The sequence below is a fragment of the Panthera tigris genome, chromosome E1, assembly GCF_018350195.1.
Source record: "Panthera tigris isolate Pti1 chromosome E1, P.tigris_Pti1_mat1.1, whole genome shotgun sequence".
In the NCBI taxonomy this organism is placed as follows: domain Eukaryota; kingdom Metazoa; phylum Chordata; class Mammalia; order Carnivora; family Felidae; genus Panthera; species Panthera tigris.
This window is the reverse complement of record NC_056673.1, coordinates 44,700,791-44,719,574: the sequence shown is the minus strand read 5'-3', so window position 1 is coordinate 44,719,574 and position 18,784 is coordinate 44,700,791. Positions and strand designations below refer to the sequence as shown.

Here is an 18,784-nt window from a genome sequence, read left to right as displayed (position 1 = left end):
CTCCTTAGCCTCAATGATGGTCCCCTAAATCCTAACTACTTAACTATCAAGGACACATCCTGAGCTTTGCCATCACCTGGAAATGCTTTGCCTCTAAAATCTTCAATTGTAGCATACCTACTTTTGGTCAGAACCTATATTCTTGCACTTCTTTTACTTCCTTCCTCCTACCACCTGTTACAGTTTTGATAGAGACTTTCATTCCCTTCTCTCTTGCTTTCCTCCAAGTTCATGCTTTCCATGATAACTTCACTTCCTCTTTTAGCCACACTAGACCACCTAACCACTCTCTTCACAACACCACCATTGTCTTTAGGCTTTCATTCTTTTGGCACATCAGCTTTAAGAATCTCATACTTTGGGGAGCACCTGGGTGGCTCAGTCGGTTAAGTGTCCGACGTCGGTTCAGGTCATGATCTCGCGGTGTGTGAGTTCGAGACCCGTGTCGGGTTCTGTGCTGACAGCTCAGAGCCTGGAGCCTGCTTCGGATTCTGTATCTCCTCCTGTCTGCCCCTCCCATGCTCATGCTCTGTCTCTCTCTGTCTCTCAATAATAAATAAATGTTAAAAAAAAAAAAGAATCTCATACTTTGGGGGGTGCCTGGGTGGCTCAATCGGTTAAGCATCCAACCTCAACTCAGGTCATGATCTCATGGTTCATGAGTTCAAGCCCTGCGCCTGCTTTGGATTCTGTGTCTCCCTCTTTCTGCCCCTTCCCCATTCATGCTCCGTCTCTCTCTGTCTCTCAAAAATAAATAAATGTTAAAAAAATAAAAAATAAATAAAAAGAATCTCCTACTTTGGTCCAACTGAAGGATATCATAATCATGTGAAAAGTCGCCATTACTTATTTATGGTGTCTGACTTTGGTTAGACTCTTGGCACTTCTCAGCAAGGCTTTCATATATTCCTCATCAACTCTAGTTACTGTTCTCTTATCTGAATTATCCACCATCATTAACACTTTCCTTAAAGTCCTCTACCCCACCACTGGGTCCTTTCTTTTAGTAGATGATCCTGTTTCCTACTATACAGAGGATGGAAGGTTTTAGGTGAAATCCTCTGAATCTTACTTCCACGTCTACCTAGATTCTCTATATCTGTATCCTTCCTGACTCGAGGTCTGCTTGTCTCAGAAAAAGAGGTGGCCTCAGATTCTTACTCACATATTTAACTGCCTAAGGTTCAGTCTCCCTGGAACCTCAAACTCAGTATGACCAAAATGGAAAGTGTATCTCTACTTCTAAATGTATTTTACTGAATTACATATTTTGGTCAATGTCACTGTCACCCACTCAACTACTCAGCTCAGAAACTGAGGAGTCGTCCTTCATTTCATCCTTTTGCTCTAGCTCTATACAAAATCTACAGGAACCAAATTCTACAGTTTCTATAGCTGTAACATCTCTTCTACATGTTCCTTCCTCTCAAGCCTCACAGAGAATGATTTACTTCTACTCTTTACTGTCTTTCACCTGGACATTTACAACATGCTTCCTAGCTAGTTTCCTTGACTCTATTCTTGTACATACACCTCCCTCAATCCTTTGTACTGCTGCTAGAGTAATCTTTCTAATTTACAAATCTAATTACATAGTCCCCTGCTTAAAATCCTGGAACAACTGCCCCCTCTGTGCAAAATGAAAGTCATACTTTTTTACTAGGTATTCAAGGTCGTCCGTGAGTTGCCTCCTGTATTAGTTTCCTATTGCTGTAACAAAACAGCAACTACCGAGAACATGGTGGCCTAAAACAATACAGATTTTTTTTCGCTTACCGTTCTGGAGGTCAGAAGGCCAAAATTAGTTTTACTGAGTTAAAGTCAAGGTGCTAACTGGGCTGGTTCCTTTAGGAGGCTCTTGGGAAGAATCCATTCCCTTGCCTTTCCCACTCCTAGAGGCCACTTACACTCCTTAACTTACTCCCCCTCTTCTATCTTCAAGGCCAGGAATGGAGCATCCTGCTTCTGTTGTCACATTGCCTTCTACTTTTTCTGTCGTCAACTCTAACCTTGCTTCCCTCTTCTAAGGACACTTGTGATTATATTTAGAGCCCAACTGGATAATCAGGGATAACCTCCTCAATTCAAGATCCTTAATCACATCTCCATGGTCCCTTTGGCTGTACAAGGCAACATTCATTCCCAAGTTCTGGGGATTAGGACGTGGATATCTTTGTGAGTCATTACTCAGCCCACCATATCCTGCTCCTTCCTCTTTAAGTTTATTCTTTGCCAAACTCCTGACAGCATTTATGCTGTAGCCAGCTACCCCAAATTTTTTCTAGTTCCTTAAAGCATCATGCAGTTTCTCATTTTGGTGCCTTTTATTGTTATTTTCTTCTCTATCAGGAATGCCCATCCTGCTGTGTCTGGAAAAACTGACTTATAGTTTAAGGATCAGCTCTTGTGTTGACCATTCTATTAAAGCATTTCCCAATTTCTCTTCCTCAGGAGCAAATGACCATTCTTCCTCTTCTTTACTTTGTATAGGTTTTTAACATCACCCAATAACATCTTATTGCATTTATTTATATATTTTTTTTCTTGCCCAAGCTACATGACCTCCTGGATGGTTGGTTTTTATAGATCTACACTTGAGATGTACAGATGTTTACTAATGAGGTAATAAAGATCTAACCCACCTGTAAAAATATTTCCTTCATCCATTACCACATTCACTTCAATCTTCCCCTCATCTGTAAGAGAAGACAGAATTTTGTGCCCAAAACAATAGTAGAAATAGAAGAAAGACAAAGAAGCCACACACTGAAGTACAACACAAAATTCAGCAAATTTTAATGATTTGCTCTAGAATTTTATCCTATTTTTTATCAAATGTAAACGTAGAAAGTCAAAGCTCTGATTATAAAAAAGATATTTCATATGAAGACATCAGTATTTATTCTATTAAGACAAACTGCACATAGTAGAGTACTGCTAGACTGACATTTAAAAAGTAGCCCTCTCTATTTTCAGATCAGGAAGAACTCCATTTTGCTGATTATAAGGCTGACAAACACTGTAAAAGGGGTAAATGCTCCAATAGGAAAGATCTGACTTGAAGCATTAATAATGTCTATTTCTGTACTGAAATGACAGGTGACATTTAGCTATGTTCTTCCACCATCCACATTCAACATGTATTTAAAAAGCTTGATCAACCTAAATGAATTTTAATATTTTTTTTAAATTTTGTATTTTTTAAAAACTTTATTTTGTATTTTCCTCTTAAATGAGGGTATTTAGAAGGAACCATCTGATAGATTGTCAGTGCCTCACAGGAAAATGTCTCATCCATTCTCATGTATTTCAATTAGTCCCACAGAAGACTTAGGATGGTCTGAGATGGGTCTCTAATGCTGCTTCCTGTGGGCTCACTGACCTGAAGAGGGGTACTCAGGGAGATGGCTGACACTTCCACAACCAAAGTCACTGTTGTGGCATTCCAGTAAACTTTCAAGATACCTGGAAAATGTGGTAGCAAAAAATATCTACATCCTTTCATAGGCAGATCAAAAATATTGGGAAATTATATATTTCTAGTAATAAAAAAACTGTCCTATGGAAAATTCACTTTTTCTGGCTACAGCAAAGGCATAATTAAGTGGCATTGTGTTGAGATGAATATAGACTGGTTGTTATTATTACTACTAATAAAAACTCTATGCTAGGAACTTGCAATGTTTAGGAATGGTAGCCATTATTCTGTTTTTAACAAAAGGGAACTAAGACTCAGAGGGGTTCATTTGACCAATCTTGCACAGTTAGGAATTTTCAGTGCTGAGATTCAAATCTGTGTCTCATTCCAACTTCTAAATTCTTTCCACAATGCCATTAATCAGAGGAACAAGTGGGATTAATCTCAGGTTTTTGCTGTTTTTCCCATGAGAGTTGTTATCTTGGAAACTTTTCTGAGTAGGTCTTGTGGGTCTTGTATTATGGGGTCATGCTAACATATGCTAGGTGTGAATTATATAATGGCAAAGTACTTTGAAAATTATTCTCCATCTTGAAATTGTTTCTGGTAGTTCAGAATCTACTCTAGGTAAATGTTTTTTGTTTTTTTTTTTTGTCTCTCTTTTAACACTATTTCCTCCTTATTCTATTTGCTTACTTTCAAACTTTTCTTATAAGCTATTCCCTCCATTCTTCTTCTTTTTTTTTTTTATCTTCTTCTTTTGGTCTGATTATAATTTCATCAGTGCTCTGGCATGTTGCTAAGCTTTGCTGAATCTGTGGATTGGTAACTTCCTAAGTAAAGATGAATTATTAGAGTATTCATTTCTAACCATATTCATACATATATCTAGTTGAATGTCATGTAGGTATATTAAAGTCAACATGTCTAAAACTGAAACTGCTCTCTTGACACTGTAACCTGAACATCTTCCTGAATTCTCCAATTGGCTTATGATATGACTGATGACCTAGCCACCAAAAGGTCTCTGTTTTCTTAAAATTCTTATTTTTCATAATTCACATGTAATCAGTCATCAAACCTATTCATTTTAATTCTAAAATATTTCCCAAATCTCTTATCTGTCATTAAGTTTACTTCCCTTGCTCAGGCCTTATCATCTCTTGTTGCATCATAGCAATATCTTTCAAATTTGAGTCTTCGCTTCCAATAGTGCCTCCTACATTGTCATCAGTATTGACTTCCAAAAGAGAAATACTCTAGAAATATCACTGCCTATAGGATAAAGTCTAAGATCAAGGAGAAAAATAGACAATTCAAGAACAATAGTTGGGATTTCAATATTCCACTCTCAATAAAGGATAGAACAACTAAATAGAAAAATCAGTAGCATAAAGGAGACTTGAACAATATTATCAACCATGAGAAATTCTTTAGGGTATACCAGGCCATAAGTCTCATTCAATTTAAAAGGACTGAAATCATAAAAAAGTATGTCCTCTGACTATCGTGGAATTAATTCAAAATCAACAGCAGGAGAAAATTTGGGAAATTCACAAACATTTGGAAATTCAAAAACACATTTTGAAATAACCCATGGATCAAAGAAGAAATATTGGAAATTAGACAGTATTTCTAACTGAAAATGAAAACACATCATATTGAGATTTCTGGAATGCAGCTAAAGTAGTGCTTTGAGGAAAATTTATAGTCGTAAATAAACACCTATATTAGAAAAGAAAAATTTCAAATTAATAATCTAAATTATCATCTTAAGAATCTAGAAACATAAGAGCAAATGAAATCAAATGTAAGCTGAAAGAAGGAAATAATAGAGATTAGAGCTGAAATCAATAAAATGGAAAGCAGAAAACCAATAGGGAAAATTGATATCGGCTCTTTGAAAAGATCAACAAAATTGACGAATCTTTAGCTGGGTTAACCAAATAAAAAGAGAAAAGACATGGATCAAAATCAGGAGGGATGACATCACCATCAACTCTACAAGAATTAAAAGCATTATAAAGGAATACTGTGAACAACTTTGTGTCAACAAATTAGACATGAAATGGACAAAATGCTAGAAAGGTACAAATTACCAAAACTAATTCAAGAGGATGAAGGCTCAGCTCCACAGCATGGCATAAGGTCTTTCCAGTCTCGGCAGCCTACCTTTCCAGCCATGTTTCCTGTTTCTTTACAACATGAAGCATATATTCTAGCCACAAGGAAATATTTGCTGCTCTCCTAACATTCATGGATTTGTATGATTTTATGCTTTTGTATGCATTGCTTTCCTCATCTGGAATGCCTTTATCCCCCCTCAGGTTATCCTTGAGTTTTCTCACATAAGTAAGCACTTGCAAGTATAGGCTCTATATGTACTGTACATGTAGCCTGTGGGTGGGTGCTTGTTTGCTGTGGGTTGTCCCAGCTTTCTTTTCTTTTTCTTTTTATCTTTATTTTTAATTTTTTTTTGAGAGAGAGAGAGAGAGGGAGGGAGGGAGGGAGGGAGGGAGAGAAGGAGGGAGGGAGGGAGAGAGAGAGAGAAAATCCTAAGCAGGCTCCATGCTCAGCATAGAGTCTGATGCAGGGCTTGATCCCACCACCCTGGGAATCAAGAGTTAGAAACTCAACCGACTGAGCCGCCCAGGCACCCCTCTTTTTAAAAATTTTAATTCCAGTATAGTTAATGTACAGTTATATTAGTTTCAGGTGTACAGTATAGTGATTCAAGAATTCTATACATCATCCAGTGCTCATCATGACAAGTGCCTTCCTTTAACCCCATGGAATGCCGTTTTTTTTCCCTGAAGAATTTCTATACATTTTTGACAAATCTTCCTCTGATTCTTTACCTGGTGAACTTAGCTTTTCCCTTCCTCAGGATCTTACTGAATGCATTTTTAGTATTATAGCACAACCGCATAGTGGTATGATGGCCTGTCAGCATGTGAGACTCCTTACTAGATGGTGAACTCCTAGAGGACAGAGAACCATCATCTTCATTTTTATATTCCTAATAGCTTATGTATATTAGGCACTCAATAAAGTCCACTGCAGGAATTGATGAATTCTTGAGGATTGGGTCTCTTTCTTTTTGTTTTTTAATGTTTCTGCACACTCTAAACATGCTCTCAGAAATTCTCACATACAAATGCAAAGTTTCACCGTAGGAGCAGCTCACCATCAACAGGCAGGTTGCTGAGCAGGTCCAAGTACTCCTCTTCTTCCAGGTCAAAGCTCATATTTTTCATGAAGAGTCCTAACTGATTAACATTAAGCTCCACTCCTTAGGGAAACAAAGGATGGAAGTGAGAAGGGCAAACAATAATGATAAAGTGAAAAATGCTAGGCGTGTCCATGCATTAATTGGAGGGACAACAATCAAAGGAACAATAAATTTGCTTAAATGAAAAGAGCTAGCATGGGAGTCAGGAACAGAACCTGCTCTTCATTGTTGTCCAGAAGACTTGACTGTAGCTCTCAGGAGACATTTATAAGGAGAGAAATAAAGGATTGGCAAGTCTGATGAAGACAGTCTTTCTAATTCCTCTCTGGAAATAGGACTTGGAATGATAGAGACAAAAGTAATTCCTTCAAAGGTAGTTATGTTAAAAGTAGTAAATGATGAGACAAAAATTTGTTAGATTGACAAATTTGTCACCACCAAAAATAATGTGGTTTTTAAAGTGTAAATACGAAACATAAGGAATCTCAATTTTACCTGACTGCTCACTCACCTTTGAGAGACCTTATGCCATCCAGCAACCTATGCTTATACAACTTTCCAGCAGCTGTAAGATAGGGCACAATACAGTAATTGGTATGGGAACCTGTTGTAATAATTCAAAACCTAGCAATTTCAGAAAGAACAATTCTTATAGTTTTACTCATTTCCCCCCCCTGTTTATATCCCAACTTAAGAGTTAGACCAATAGAAAAAGCTCTCAAGAGATTAAGTCTACACACTTCTTAAAAAATGTTTATTTACTTTTGGGAGAGAAAGAGAGAGAGAGCACGTGTGGAGAGGGGCAGAGAGAGATGGAGACACAGAATCTGAAGCAGACTCCAGGCTCTGAGCTGTCAGCACAGAGCCTGATCCGGGGCTCAAACTCATGATCCGTGAGATCACAACCTGAGCCGAAGTCTAATGCTCGACTGACTGAGCCACCTAGGTGCCCTGTACCCACTTTCTGATTTGACAGTTGAAACAATTATTAGTGGTGTCTTTCCATACCTTTCCCAGTCTCTCTTTTCATCTACTTCTCATTTTCTCCTTTTTTTGATTAAGATCACACATATTAATGCTCGCAGGGATAAGAGTAGATACTAGTGGGACTCATGAGTGAAGACATGGATGATTTCTGAGCTAAAAAAACCTGACAACCATGACAGGACTTCTTTGAATATTAGTAATGAGTATTTCTACATGTTTTCCACGTGACATCACATAGATGTTGTTTTAGATATTTTCATTGACAAGCCCATGAAAATGACTCTTCTGCAAGGTAATCCCTCAGTGAGATGTCCTGTGCTGCCAACACAGATGTTGTATTTTACAAAAATTCAAACATGGATTTCTATTCCCACATAGGTGGTGGACTAGCATGAATATCTGGTTCCTTCCCCACAAATCAACCCTGAAGAAACTGAAGTCTGAGCAGTGTCTAAGCACTGCCCTTAAACCCAACTGGCTGATGTTCACTGGAGCCTGACCTTACACCCTTACCTAAAGCATATTTTCAAACATAGTAATGATGCCCCAAGAGAACAAGGACTCACAGGACAGGACCAAAGTAGCCAGTCATCTGAGGAATACAACTACTTCAAAAACAAACAAGCAAACAAACAAACAAACAAACAAACTGAATAATGTATATCATTTGAATAAGAATTATCGGAATAAAAGGACCAGGAATTTAAAATAAGCATGACAGATATACTTAAGGAGATAAGATATTAGCAAAATATAAAAAGAACAAGAAAATATGAAAAGAATCAATGGAAATATTAGGTATAAAACATTTGGTACAAAAACAATTTTAATTTTTTTAATGTTTATTTATTTTTGAGAGAGAGCACAAGTAGGGGAGTGGCAGAGAGAGAGAGAGAAAAAGAGAGAGAGAATCCTAAGCAGGCTCTGTTCTGTCAGCATGGAGCCAGATGAGGGGCTCAAACCCATGAACTATGAGATCATGACCTGAGGGGAAGCCGAATGCCCAATCAAGTGAGCCACTCAGGCTCCCAGGACACCCAGGCACCTCTGCTATAAAAAAGTTTAAATAAAGAAACACAGCGGATGAGATAGAGTACAAAGGAAATATCTAAAAAATTAATTAGTGGGTAGCTTGATCAGATTGAAGAATTCTCTCAGAGGGCAGCAGAAAAGGATAAAGAGGTGGAAAATGGAAAATTATAAGATATGCCTATGGAAGTAGCAGTGCTAATCTCTGGGTAACAAGAGTTCCAAAGGAGAGAAAAAAAATGGTAAGGAGAAACTATTTGATGAAATAATAATTTAAAATCTCCAGGATTAAAGAAAGATGACTTTATATTAAAATAGCTCATATAGATTTAAATAGAAGACGGAAAATTCCAACCTAGATATACGTTATAGCGACTTTAATAATATCAAATAAAAAGAAAATTCTAAAACTCTTCAGAGAAAAAAGAAGGAGACCTATAAAGGAAGAAAAACCAGATTGACATCAGATTTCTCAACAATAATTCTAGATGCTGAAAGGCAATGGAGTAAAATTAATGGAGAAATATTAAAAGGGCTTCGAACTTAAATACAAATTGTTATTTAAGCATGAGGGCATAACCAAAATATTCCCAAGGACTCAAGGTTTATGATTCATCACACAGAGACCCATATTGAAAACTTTTTAAAAAGAAAGTACTCTGGGGTACCTGGGTGGCTCAGTCGGTGAAGCACTTGACTTCAGCTCAGGTCATGATCTCATAGTTGGTGAGTTCAAGCCCCCCATTGGGCTCTGTGCTGATAGCTCAGAGCCTGGATGGAGCCTCTTTCAGATTCTGTGTCTCCCTCTCTCTCTGCCCCTCCCCCCATTGTGCTCTATCTTTCTGTCTCTCAAAACTAAATAAACATTAAAAAAATTTAAAAAAAGGGCAGTACTCGATAAGTAAAACAAATCTAGGAGTTGTTACAAGAGGTATGGAAGGGAAAAATGACCAAATATCTGGTGAAGTATATTGATTTTTTTTAAAGTCAAGAGAAAAAAGAGAAAGAATATTATCCATAGTAACCCTGACTTAAATCCTAGTTAAATACCAACATAATTGGTATAGCAAGCAAGGTAAGTTGACAAATAGGACATGAGAGTATACTAAAATCCTTGTCTTATTTGGGGGATTGATGAATTTAAGAAATCAGTGAGGTAAGTGGCCATGAATATGGGTCTTAAGGACAACCACTATAATTTTTCAACCTGTAGAATAAAACTTAATGAATCTAATGGGAAATATAAAGACAGAAAAAAGTAATAAGAATACTGTAAATGGAAACTATGGAATATTATAGCAGAACCATGTCCTATAAACAGTAATTATGAAGGAATTTATTAAGGAATTTAACTCAACAATTATAAAATATAGACTCTTAGATGATATTAAAAAATAAAACCAAACAGTATATTGTCTACAAGTGACATAACAAAAAGACAGTAAAACTTGAAAACAAAAGCATGGATATGAACCAAAAGAAAGCCAGAGTAACAGTACTATACCTGACAAAATAGGATTTAAGGCAAAATATATATCACAAGGGACAAAGAAGGATGTTCTCTTAATGGTGTCTTATAAGTCCTTAGGCCTTCTTTATTCCTTTTCATTTTCTGTCCATTTTGCTCCACTAATTAGATAATTTCAAATGATCTTTCTTCAGGTTCACTGATTCTTTCTTCTGCTTGTGCCAGCTGGGTTCCTTAAGTTTTTAAGCTCATTAATGAATTCTTCAGTTCAGTTATTTTATTTTTCAGCTCCAAAATTTGTTTGGTTCATTTTTACATTTTTCATCTCTATGCTGAATTTCTCATTTTGTTCTTGTATTGTTTTCATTATTTAAATTGTTTATTTGACTTCTCTTGTAGCTCTCTGAGTGTCTTTAGAACAATTATTTTGAATTCTTTGTTAGGTAATTTGTGTATCTCCATTTCTTTGGGGTCAGTTACTGGAAGTTTACTGTGTTCCTTTGATGGTATCATGTTTCCCTGATTCTTCATGATCCCAATAGACTTGTGTGTGTCTGTGCATTTAAAGAAGCAGTCTCCTATACTTTATATGGACTGTTTTCAGTAAGGAAAGACCTTCACCCATCTTTAGGGATACACCAGAGTTGTTGCGGCTCTGGGACTAGTGGTACCTGATGCCAAGAGTGGAGATATGTGTTGACTCCAGGTCTGGGGGTATATGGTGTCTTGTCTGCTCATATTCCTGGGGTCCATGACATGAGCAACTCCATGTTCCTTAGTGAGAGCTATGGGGGATCCACAGTGGTTTCAAGGGCTTTTGGGGTCCTCAGTAGCACCTCCAGGTCCAGTGGCTAGGGAACAGGACAGGTGGCAGTGGTGGCTGGAGTTAGTGGTTTGTACATACTCAGCTGTGGGGCCTCACTGCAGGTGAGCCAGGGCTGGCTGCAGACATACTCATAGTAACATGGGTGGCTGGCTTCTGTGAACACAAAAACCTGTGGAGCGAAAATCTTAGTGGCAAAATATGCAGGAAATCTGTAGTGGCTGTGTTGACATTTGCTTTCTTCAGTAGTGAAAGCTATTGGGGTCCTCTGTGGAGCAGTGTGCTGGGGTCTGTAATGAGGTCCTCAGTGATGAAAGCTGGGGGTAACTTTCATATTTGCAAGGGCTATTGAAGTCATCAGCAGCAAAAATTGCTGGGGCCATTTGCAGATGAGGCCACTGGGAACTGTGGTTGCTCCCACTATGAACGGATAATGGTTTCCCTTTCCCTTCTTCCTTGTTCTTAGACATCTTTAGATGTCTTACCTTTGTTGGTCACCAGGTGGAGTGAAACGTAAGCAGGTCCTTTGTGCAGTGACCCAAAGGCTTGGAAAGTTGGTCACTTACTCCATTCTCCTTTTCCTAGGAGGGGAACTCTTTTGGGCTGGGGAGTTTCCTCTCTGCACTGAGCAATGTTGGCCTAAGGGTGATGCAGGCAAAATGAAGCTGTTCTTTTTACTCTTTTTGTGTGGTTATTCATGGATTTTCTTGATCCACTGTATTGCTTCAGGTTTTTAAGTGGACTCCTGAGCTCTCCCAGAACTAATTTTGTTTGTGGATAGCCGTCTAATTGTTGATCTTTGTTGGGGGAAGGAGGCTAGGGTCTCCTACTCTGCCACCTTGGTGACATCTCTCCCCCAAGTAGTTTTTAAGAAATGATATTAACTTATAAATTTTTTTTAATGTTTATTTATTTTTGAGAGGGAGAGACAGACAGACAGACACATGAGCCGGGGAGAGGCAGAGTGAGAGGGAGACACAGAATCTGAAGCAGGCTCCAGGCTCTGAGCTGTCAGCACAGAGCCCGACATGGGGCTTGGACTCATGAACCATGAGATCATGACCTGAGCTGAAGTCAGATGCTTAACTGACTGAGCCACCCAGGCGCCCCTAGAAATGATATTAACTTAAAAACAATGTTTACTTATTTATTTTTTTAAGAGAGAGAGAGAGAGAGAGAGCGAGCAAGCAAGCCAGGGAGGGGCAGAGAGAAAGGCAGAGAGAAATCCCAAGCAGGTTCTCCACTGTCAGTGCACAGCCTGAGGCGTGGCTCAATCTCATGAACTGTGAGATCATGACCTGAACTGAAACCAACGGACACTTAACTGACTGAGCCACCCAGGTGCCCCCAAATTGGTATTTACGTAGGAATTTTTTTCTGAACCTTTGCTCAGAAAATGTCTTATTTTGTGACATATCAGATAAAGGGTTACTATCCAAAATCTATAAAGAACTTACCAAACTCACCCCCCGCAAATAAATAAACCAGTGAAGAAATGGGCAAAAGACATGAATAGACACTTTTCCAAAGAAGACATCCAGATGGCTAACAGACACATAAAAAGACACTCAACATCACTCATCATCAGGGAAATACAAATCAAAACCACAATGAGGTATAACCTCACACCTGTCAGAATGGCTAACATTAACAACTCAGGAAACAACAGATGTTGGTGACGATGCAGAGAAAGAGGAACACTTCTGCACTGCTGGTGGGAATGCAAACTGGTGCAGCCACTGGGGAATACAGTATGGAGGCACCTCAAAAAATTAAAAATAGAACTACCCTATGAATGTATAAAGAAAATGTGGTATATATACACAATGGAATATTATTATGTCATCAAAAAGAATGAAATCTTGCCATTTGCAACAATGTGGATGGAACTAGAGTGTATTATTCTAAGCTAAATTAAGTCAAAGACATAGGATTTCACTCATATGTGGAATTAAAGAAACAAAACACATGAACATAGTGGAAAGGAAAGAAAAATAAGATAAAAGCAGAAAGGTAGGCAAACCGTAAGAGACTCTTAAATACAGAGAACAAACTGAGGGTTGCTGGATGGATATTGGCAGGAAAATGCGCTAAATGGGTGATGGGCATTAAGGAAGGCACTTGGGATGAGCACTGGGTGTTATATGTAAGTGATGGATCACTAAATTCTACTCCTGAAAGCATTATTACACTATATGTTAACTAACTTGGATTTAAATAAAAAATAATTAATTAAAAAAAGAAAATGTCATATTTTGAAATATGTGAGGATATGAATTTTATTCTCATACTTGATTGATAGGTTAGCTGGATATAGAATTCTAGGTTGGAAACAAATTTTATAATAATTTTCAAGGTATTACACAATTGTCTTTCATCTTCAAGAGTTGTGGAGAAGTCCAATAACATTCACATACCCCCAACTTTCTATGTGACCTGCTTGTTTCTCTTTGGAAACTTTTATAATTTCGTTATTTCTGGTGTTCTGATTATTTTACAACCTACTCTGATGTGAATCTTTTTCTTTCTTTTTTTTTTTAGTTTAATTATTTTTGAAAGAGAGAGAGAGAGAGCAAGCAAGCAAGCATGAGTGAGTGAAGAACAGAGAATGGAAAACAGAGAATCCCAAGCAGGCTCTGCACTGACAGTGATGTGGGGCTCGATCTCATGAACCATGAGATCATGACCTGAGCCAAATTCCAAGAGTTAGTTGCTTAACTGACCGAGCCATGAAGGAGCCTCGGGTGTGGATCTTTTCCTATTCTTTGGAGTGGTAGGTACTTGGTGAGCCTTTTCAGCCTGGAGTCACATTCTTTCAGATTTGAAGACATTTTTTTAGTAGGATTTATTTTACAGTTTGTTCCTCTATTTTCTTTGTTTCCTCTTTTTGGGACCCCTTCTCTTATTCAGTTGTCGGAGTTGTCAGACTGATTTTCTTATTTTTTTTCTATTTTCTATCTTTTTTTGTATTTTTGTTCCAATTTCCAAATTCATCTTCCAGCCCAATGAATTTCTAAATTTTCAGCGCTTTTTTTCCCAAAGAGCTTTTTTCTTTAAAAAAAAGTTTGTTTATTTTGAGAGAGAGAGTTTGAGAGAGAGAGAGAGAGAGATATAGAGAGAGAATATATGCAAGCTAGGGAGGGGTAGAGAGACAGGGAGAGAGAGAATTCGAAGCAGGCTCCACATTCAGCATGGAGCCTGACATGAGGTTCTATCTCACCAACTACGAGATCATGACCTGAACTGAAATCAAGAGTCAGCTGCTTAACTGAGTGTGCCACCCAGGTGCACCTCCAAAAGAGCTTTAAAAAAATTTTTTTAGAGTGCTCCTTTTTTTTCAATTAAAAAAATTTTTTTTAATGTTTTTATTTATTTTTGAGAGAGAGAGAGAGAAAGAGACCAAGCCCAAGTGGGGAAGGGACAGAGAGAGGGTGTGACACAGAATCCAAAGCAGGCTCCAGGCTGTGAGCTGTCAACACAGAGCCTGATGCAGGGCTTGAACTTGTGAACCACGAGATCATGATCTGAGCTGAAGTCAGATGCCTAACCCACTGAGCACCCCAGGAGCCCCGTTAAAAAAATTTTTTTAATGTTTACTTATTATCGAGAAACAGAGACAGCATGTGAGCTGTGAGATCATGACCTAAGCCAAAGTTGGACGCTTAACTGACTGAGCCACCCTGGAGCCCCATAGCGTGCTCCTTTTTCATAGTGTGTCCTAGCTTGTTGCACAGCCTCCTTTTCTTGTTTCATAACTAGGGCTTTTCTCATCTTTCTGAAGATATTAGTTAAAATTGTTTTGAATTATTTTTCTGCTTTCTCCCTTGAGTATAGTGGTCTCCCCTTATCTTCAGTTTCACTTTCCCTGGTTTCAGTTACCTGTGTCAACTGTGGTCTGGAAGCAGATGACCTTCCTTCTGATGTATTATCCAAAGGTCAATAGTAGCCTAATGCTAATCACAATGCCTCCATAATTCATTTCACTTCATCTAATCATGTAGGCATTTTATCATCTCACATCATCACAAGAAGAAGAGTGAACACAGTACAATAAGATATTGAGAGACACAGACAGAGCACATTCATGTAATGTTTATTATGGTGTATTTTTATAATTGTTCTATTTGATTTTTAGTTATTAGTGTTAATCTCTTACTATGCCTAATTTATAAATTAAACTTTATCATAGGTATGTTTGCATAGGAAAAAAACATATATAGTCTGGTACTATCCATGGTTTCAGACATCCCCTGGGGGCTTTGGAACATATCCCCATGCATAAAGGGGGATTACTGTACTTCCTCCAAGTTCCTTCTTTTCTGCTAGCTTTTATTTCTGTCCTTCATGTAACAAACCTTTCTTACAAGTCATATGATTCTTGGTTGTTTCTGTTTAAGGGTGAGGTGTTTTTGTTTTAGTAGTACACATGTTATTATCTATCTTTTCATTGCAAGCTGCAGATCTAAGTATATGAATAAAGGATATTAGAATTCACTGCCAGCATCTAGGCAGGCCAATGGGAGAAGATGACGGGGGATCTCACCATGCTACACGTTGACTTTCATGTAATTTCCTTGTTTCAGTAGAAAATTCACTCCCAACCTTGGCTGGGTCTGATGTCTGAGAATTTCCCCAGTTTAACCTCTCCAGAGAGTAAATCTCTATGCTGCATGGATAAGAAATACTTGCTTAGCTGTGGAGTGAGGAAGGGGATCTGTCGATTGCATTGATCTTTTTAAAGACTTTCAGCCATATCTCATACTCCTGACTTTAGAGGTAACTGGTGCCTCTATTTCCTGAGCTGTTTACAGTTTTGTGACATGAAGTAGCCCTATTTTTTTTAATATTTTATTTTTAAGTAGTATCTATACCCCACATGGGGCTTGAACTCACAATCCTGAGATTAAGAGTTGCGTGGTCTACTGACTGAGCCAACCAGGTGCCCCTGAAGTGGATGCCTTCTTGTTTGCTTCTCCTTTCAGGCTCAGTTTTCACCTTTTATGGTCTTTCATGCAATTTGTTTTTCAAAATTTAACTGACATCTCTTATCTGCTATAATATTCTCTTCTCTTAGTCTTTGTGGAAATATTTAATTTGTTTTAAAATTAAAAGAAATTTTTAACTTGTTTTAAAATTAAAAGAAAAATTTTATTTCTTTTACATCTTTTTGGTATTTTAGAAAGTGGTAAAGATAAATGCAAATATTAAAAAAAGATTGCCATGTTTAGCCAGAAGGTCAAAATATGTATCTCTGTCTTATCTAGTCAACTAGATTATGAACTTTTTAAGTGCAAAGACTCTGTGTTATTTTGAGCAGTGAGCTTCTGGCACATATCTTCATAGCTCCTGAATCCAGAAAAATGCCTTAAATATAGAAATCATTTAATAAACATAACTGGAGTTTTGAAATAGAAAATCTAATAATTAATATCTTTAGATTTTAAACATTTTTTCATATTTTCACAGCCACTATTTGGTTATCTTCATCACCATCATCATAGATACGCATTGTTATTATCCTGTTTCACAGATAGATTATATAAGAATTATTGATTAGTTTGAGTCAAGCTCATAAAGTACTCGTCCACATAATGTGAATGTGTACTCGGCATGAAACTGTGCATGGTGCCTGAAACTTGCCATGGTTAGGTATCCCTCTTTGACTCTTTCCATGCTTTTACTTTTGGTTCTTCGTACGCCCTACCATCAAACCTTTCAGGCCTGTTTAAAGTAATAACCACTCTGTGAGGTCTTAGACACTCCAGGAATAGTTGGTCAATATCTCCTTTGCAGTTTCATAGCAGAATATTTATTAATCTTATAGCACGCATCACAATGTATAGCATTTCTTTCTGTTTTGTATGTGCTGTCCATCTCTAACTGAGGGCTTTCTAGGACCTGAGCTATGCCTCATTTATCTTTGTAACCCTTTGTAGTATTATGTCTCATACCTTATGGCAACCAGTAAACTTTCAGGGGGTGGATGAATACCTCATTGGTAAATTAAACACTCACCATCAAGTGGCAAACTTTTCATCAACACAGAGTTCTCCCTCAGTCTGAGTCTTAACCCAATGTTTTTCAGAATATTTTCCAGGTCTTCATAGTGAATTTCTTCCCCTTAAAAAAGAAAATAATGGTAGAAGGTCAAATTTCAAGCTTTAAATCATCATCATATCAACTATTTTTGTGTAGCATCATCCTCAAGTATAGGGTAAAAAGTAATGGAAACATGAAGTGTTGTCTAATTACATAAAATTAGAAGGGAGATTCAAAAATAGAACTTTCTGTAAAATGTTAGGAACAAGGAATTAATACAACATGCAGAAAGTTGGTATTTTAACAGCCCACTAAGTTTACTGGTGTAAATAATTCTGCCAGCATGTACCATTTGCTATATTGTTTTATTTTTGCCTGAATTATGAGCTTGTTCATCTAGTCATATTACTGGTATGTGCAATCTGCCTTCAAATTTTGTCACTAGAACAGTAGAAAATAAAATTATACTATTGAAACTCCAAAGAACATAGGGGTTGTTACTTCAACATCATACTGTGGCCTTTTGCATAAGATGTAGATAACAACTGATTATACTAATAACATTTAGTTTCTAAAGTTTTTCTTTAATTATGTATACATTACCAATTAAAAGAGATAAAATGACAGAATTATTATGTCATGGATAGGATAACAAAAATACTTTAAAATGGATAAAGATTTGTTATATATGCACAATGGAATATTACTCAGCCATCAAAAAGAATGATATCGTGCCATTTGCAATGACATGGATAGAGCTAGAATGTATCATGCTAAGCGAAATAAGTTAGAGAAAGACAAATGCCATATAATTTCACTCATATATGGAATTTAAGAAACAAGACAGATGAACATATGGGAAGGGAGGAAAAGAAGAGAAGACAGCAAACTACAAGAAACTTAAAAAAAAGAGAACAAACTGAGGGTTGATGGAGGGAGGTGGATGGGAGATGGGCTAGATGGGTGATGGGTATTAAGGAGGGCACTTGTAATGAGCACTGGGTGTTGTATGAAAGTGATGAATCACTGAATTCTACCCTTGAAACCAATATTGCACTGTATGTTGACCAAAATTTAAATAAAAAAATAATTGGGATGAGGTGGCCAAGTGGTTAAGGCAATGGACTGCTGAATAAAAAAAGAATTATTTTAATATAGGAAAAAAATAACTTCTTTTGTTAAGTATTAAGAAATTTTTTTTGAAGTAGGCTCCACCTCCAGTGTGAGGCTTGAACTCACAACCCTGAGATCAAGAGTTGGATCCTCTACAGACTAAGCCAGCCAGGTGCCCCAAGAGATTATTTTTATTATGCTTTATCATTATTTTTTCTCACTCACCTAGAAGTTCATGTACTTCATCCAGAAGTTTATCCAGTTTAATCCTCCTTTCATCTACAAGACAAGACAAAATTTAGGTATAGTTCCACTATCGACTGAAGTGTGTCCCCTCAAATTCCTAGTTTGAAGCCCTAACCTCTGATTTGACTGATTGGAGATAAGGTATTTAGGAGGTAATTAAGGTTATGAGGTCATAAGGGTGAGGCCCAACTCTGATAGGACTGTGGCCTTATAGGAAGAGGAAGATAACTCTTTCTCTTTCTGTCTCTCCATTTCTCCCCCTGTATCTCTCCCTGTCTCTCTCCCTCTTTCCTATCTCCCTGCCATGTGAAGACACAGTGAGAAGACAGCCTCTGCAAGCATGGAAGACAATCCCCATCAGAAACTGAATCAGCTAGTACCTTGATCTTGGATTTCCCAACATCCAGAACTGTGAGAGAATACATTTCT

At 37.5% G+C, this 18,784-nt stretch overlaps 1 protein-coding gene across 1 annotated transcript in view; it reads right to left on the bottom strand.

Annotated features, from left to right (window-relative positions):
- The window catches only part of LOC102964544, a 91,186-nt gene that overhangs the window by 26,835 nt on the left and 45,567 nt on the right, over positions 1-18,784 (bottom strand). The window contains exons 14-20 of the mRNA XM_042965463.1: positions 18,335-18,388; positions 16,973-17,077; positions 11,039-11,113; positions 10,806-10,919; positions 7,162-7,215; positions 6,606-6,710; positions 2,643-2,696 (exon numbers count right to left, since the gene is read on the bottom strand). Coding sequence (XP_042821397.1) covers positions 2,643-2,696; positions 6,606-6,710; positions 7,162-7,215; positions 10,806-10,919; positions 11,039-11,113; positions 16,973-17,077; positions 18,335-18,388 — 561 coding nt within the window. The remainder of the gene's footprint in view (positions 1-2,642; positions 2,697-6,605; positions 6,711-7,161; positions 7,216-10,805; positions 10,920-11,038; positions 11,114-16,972; positions 17,078-18,334; positions 18,389-18,784) is intronic.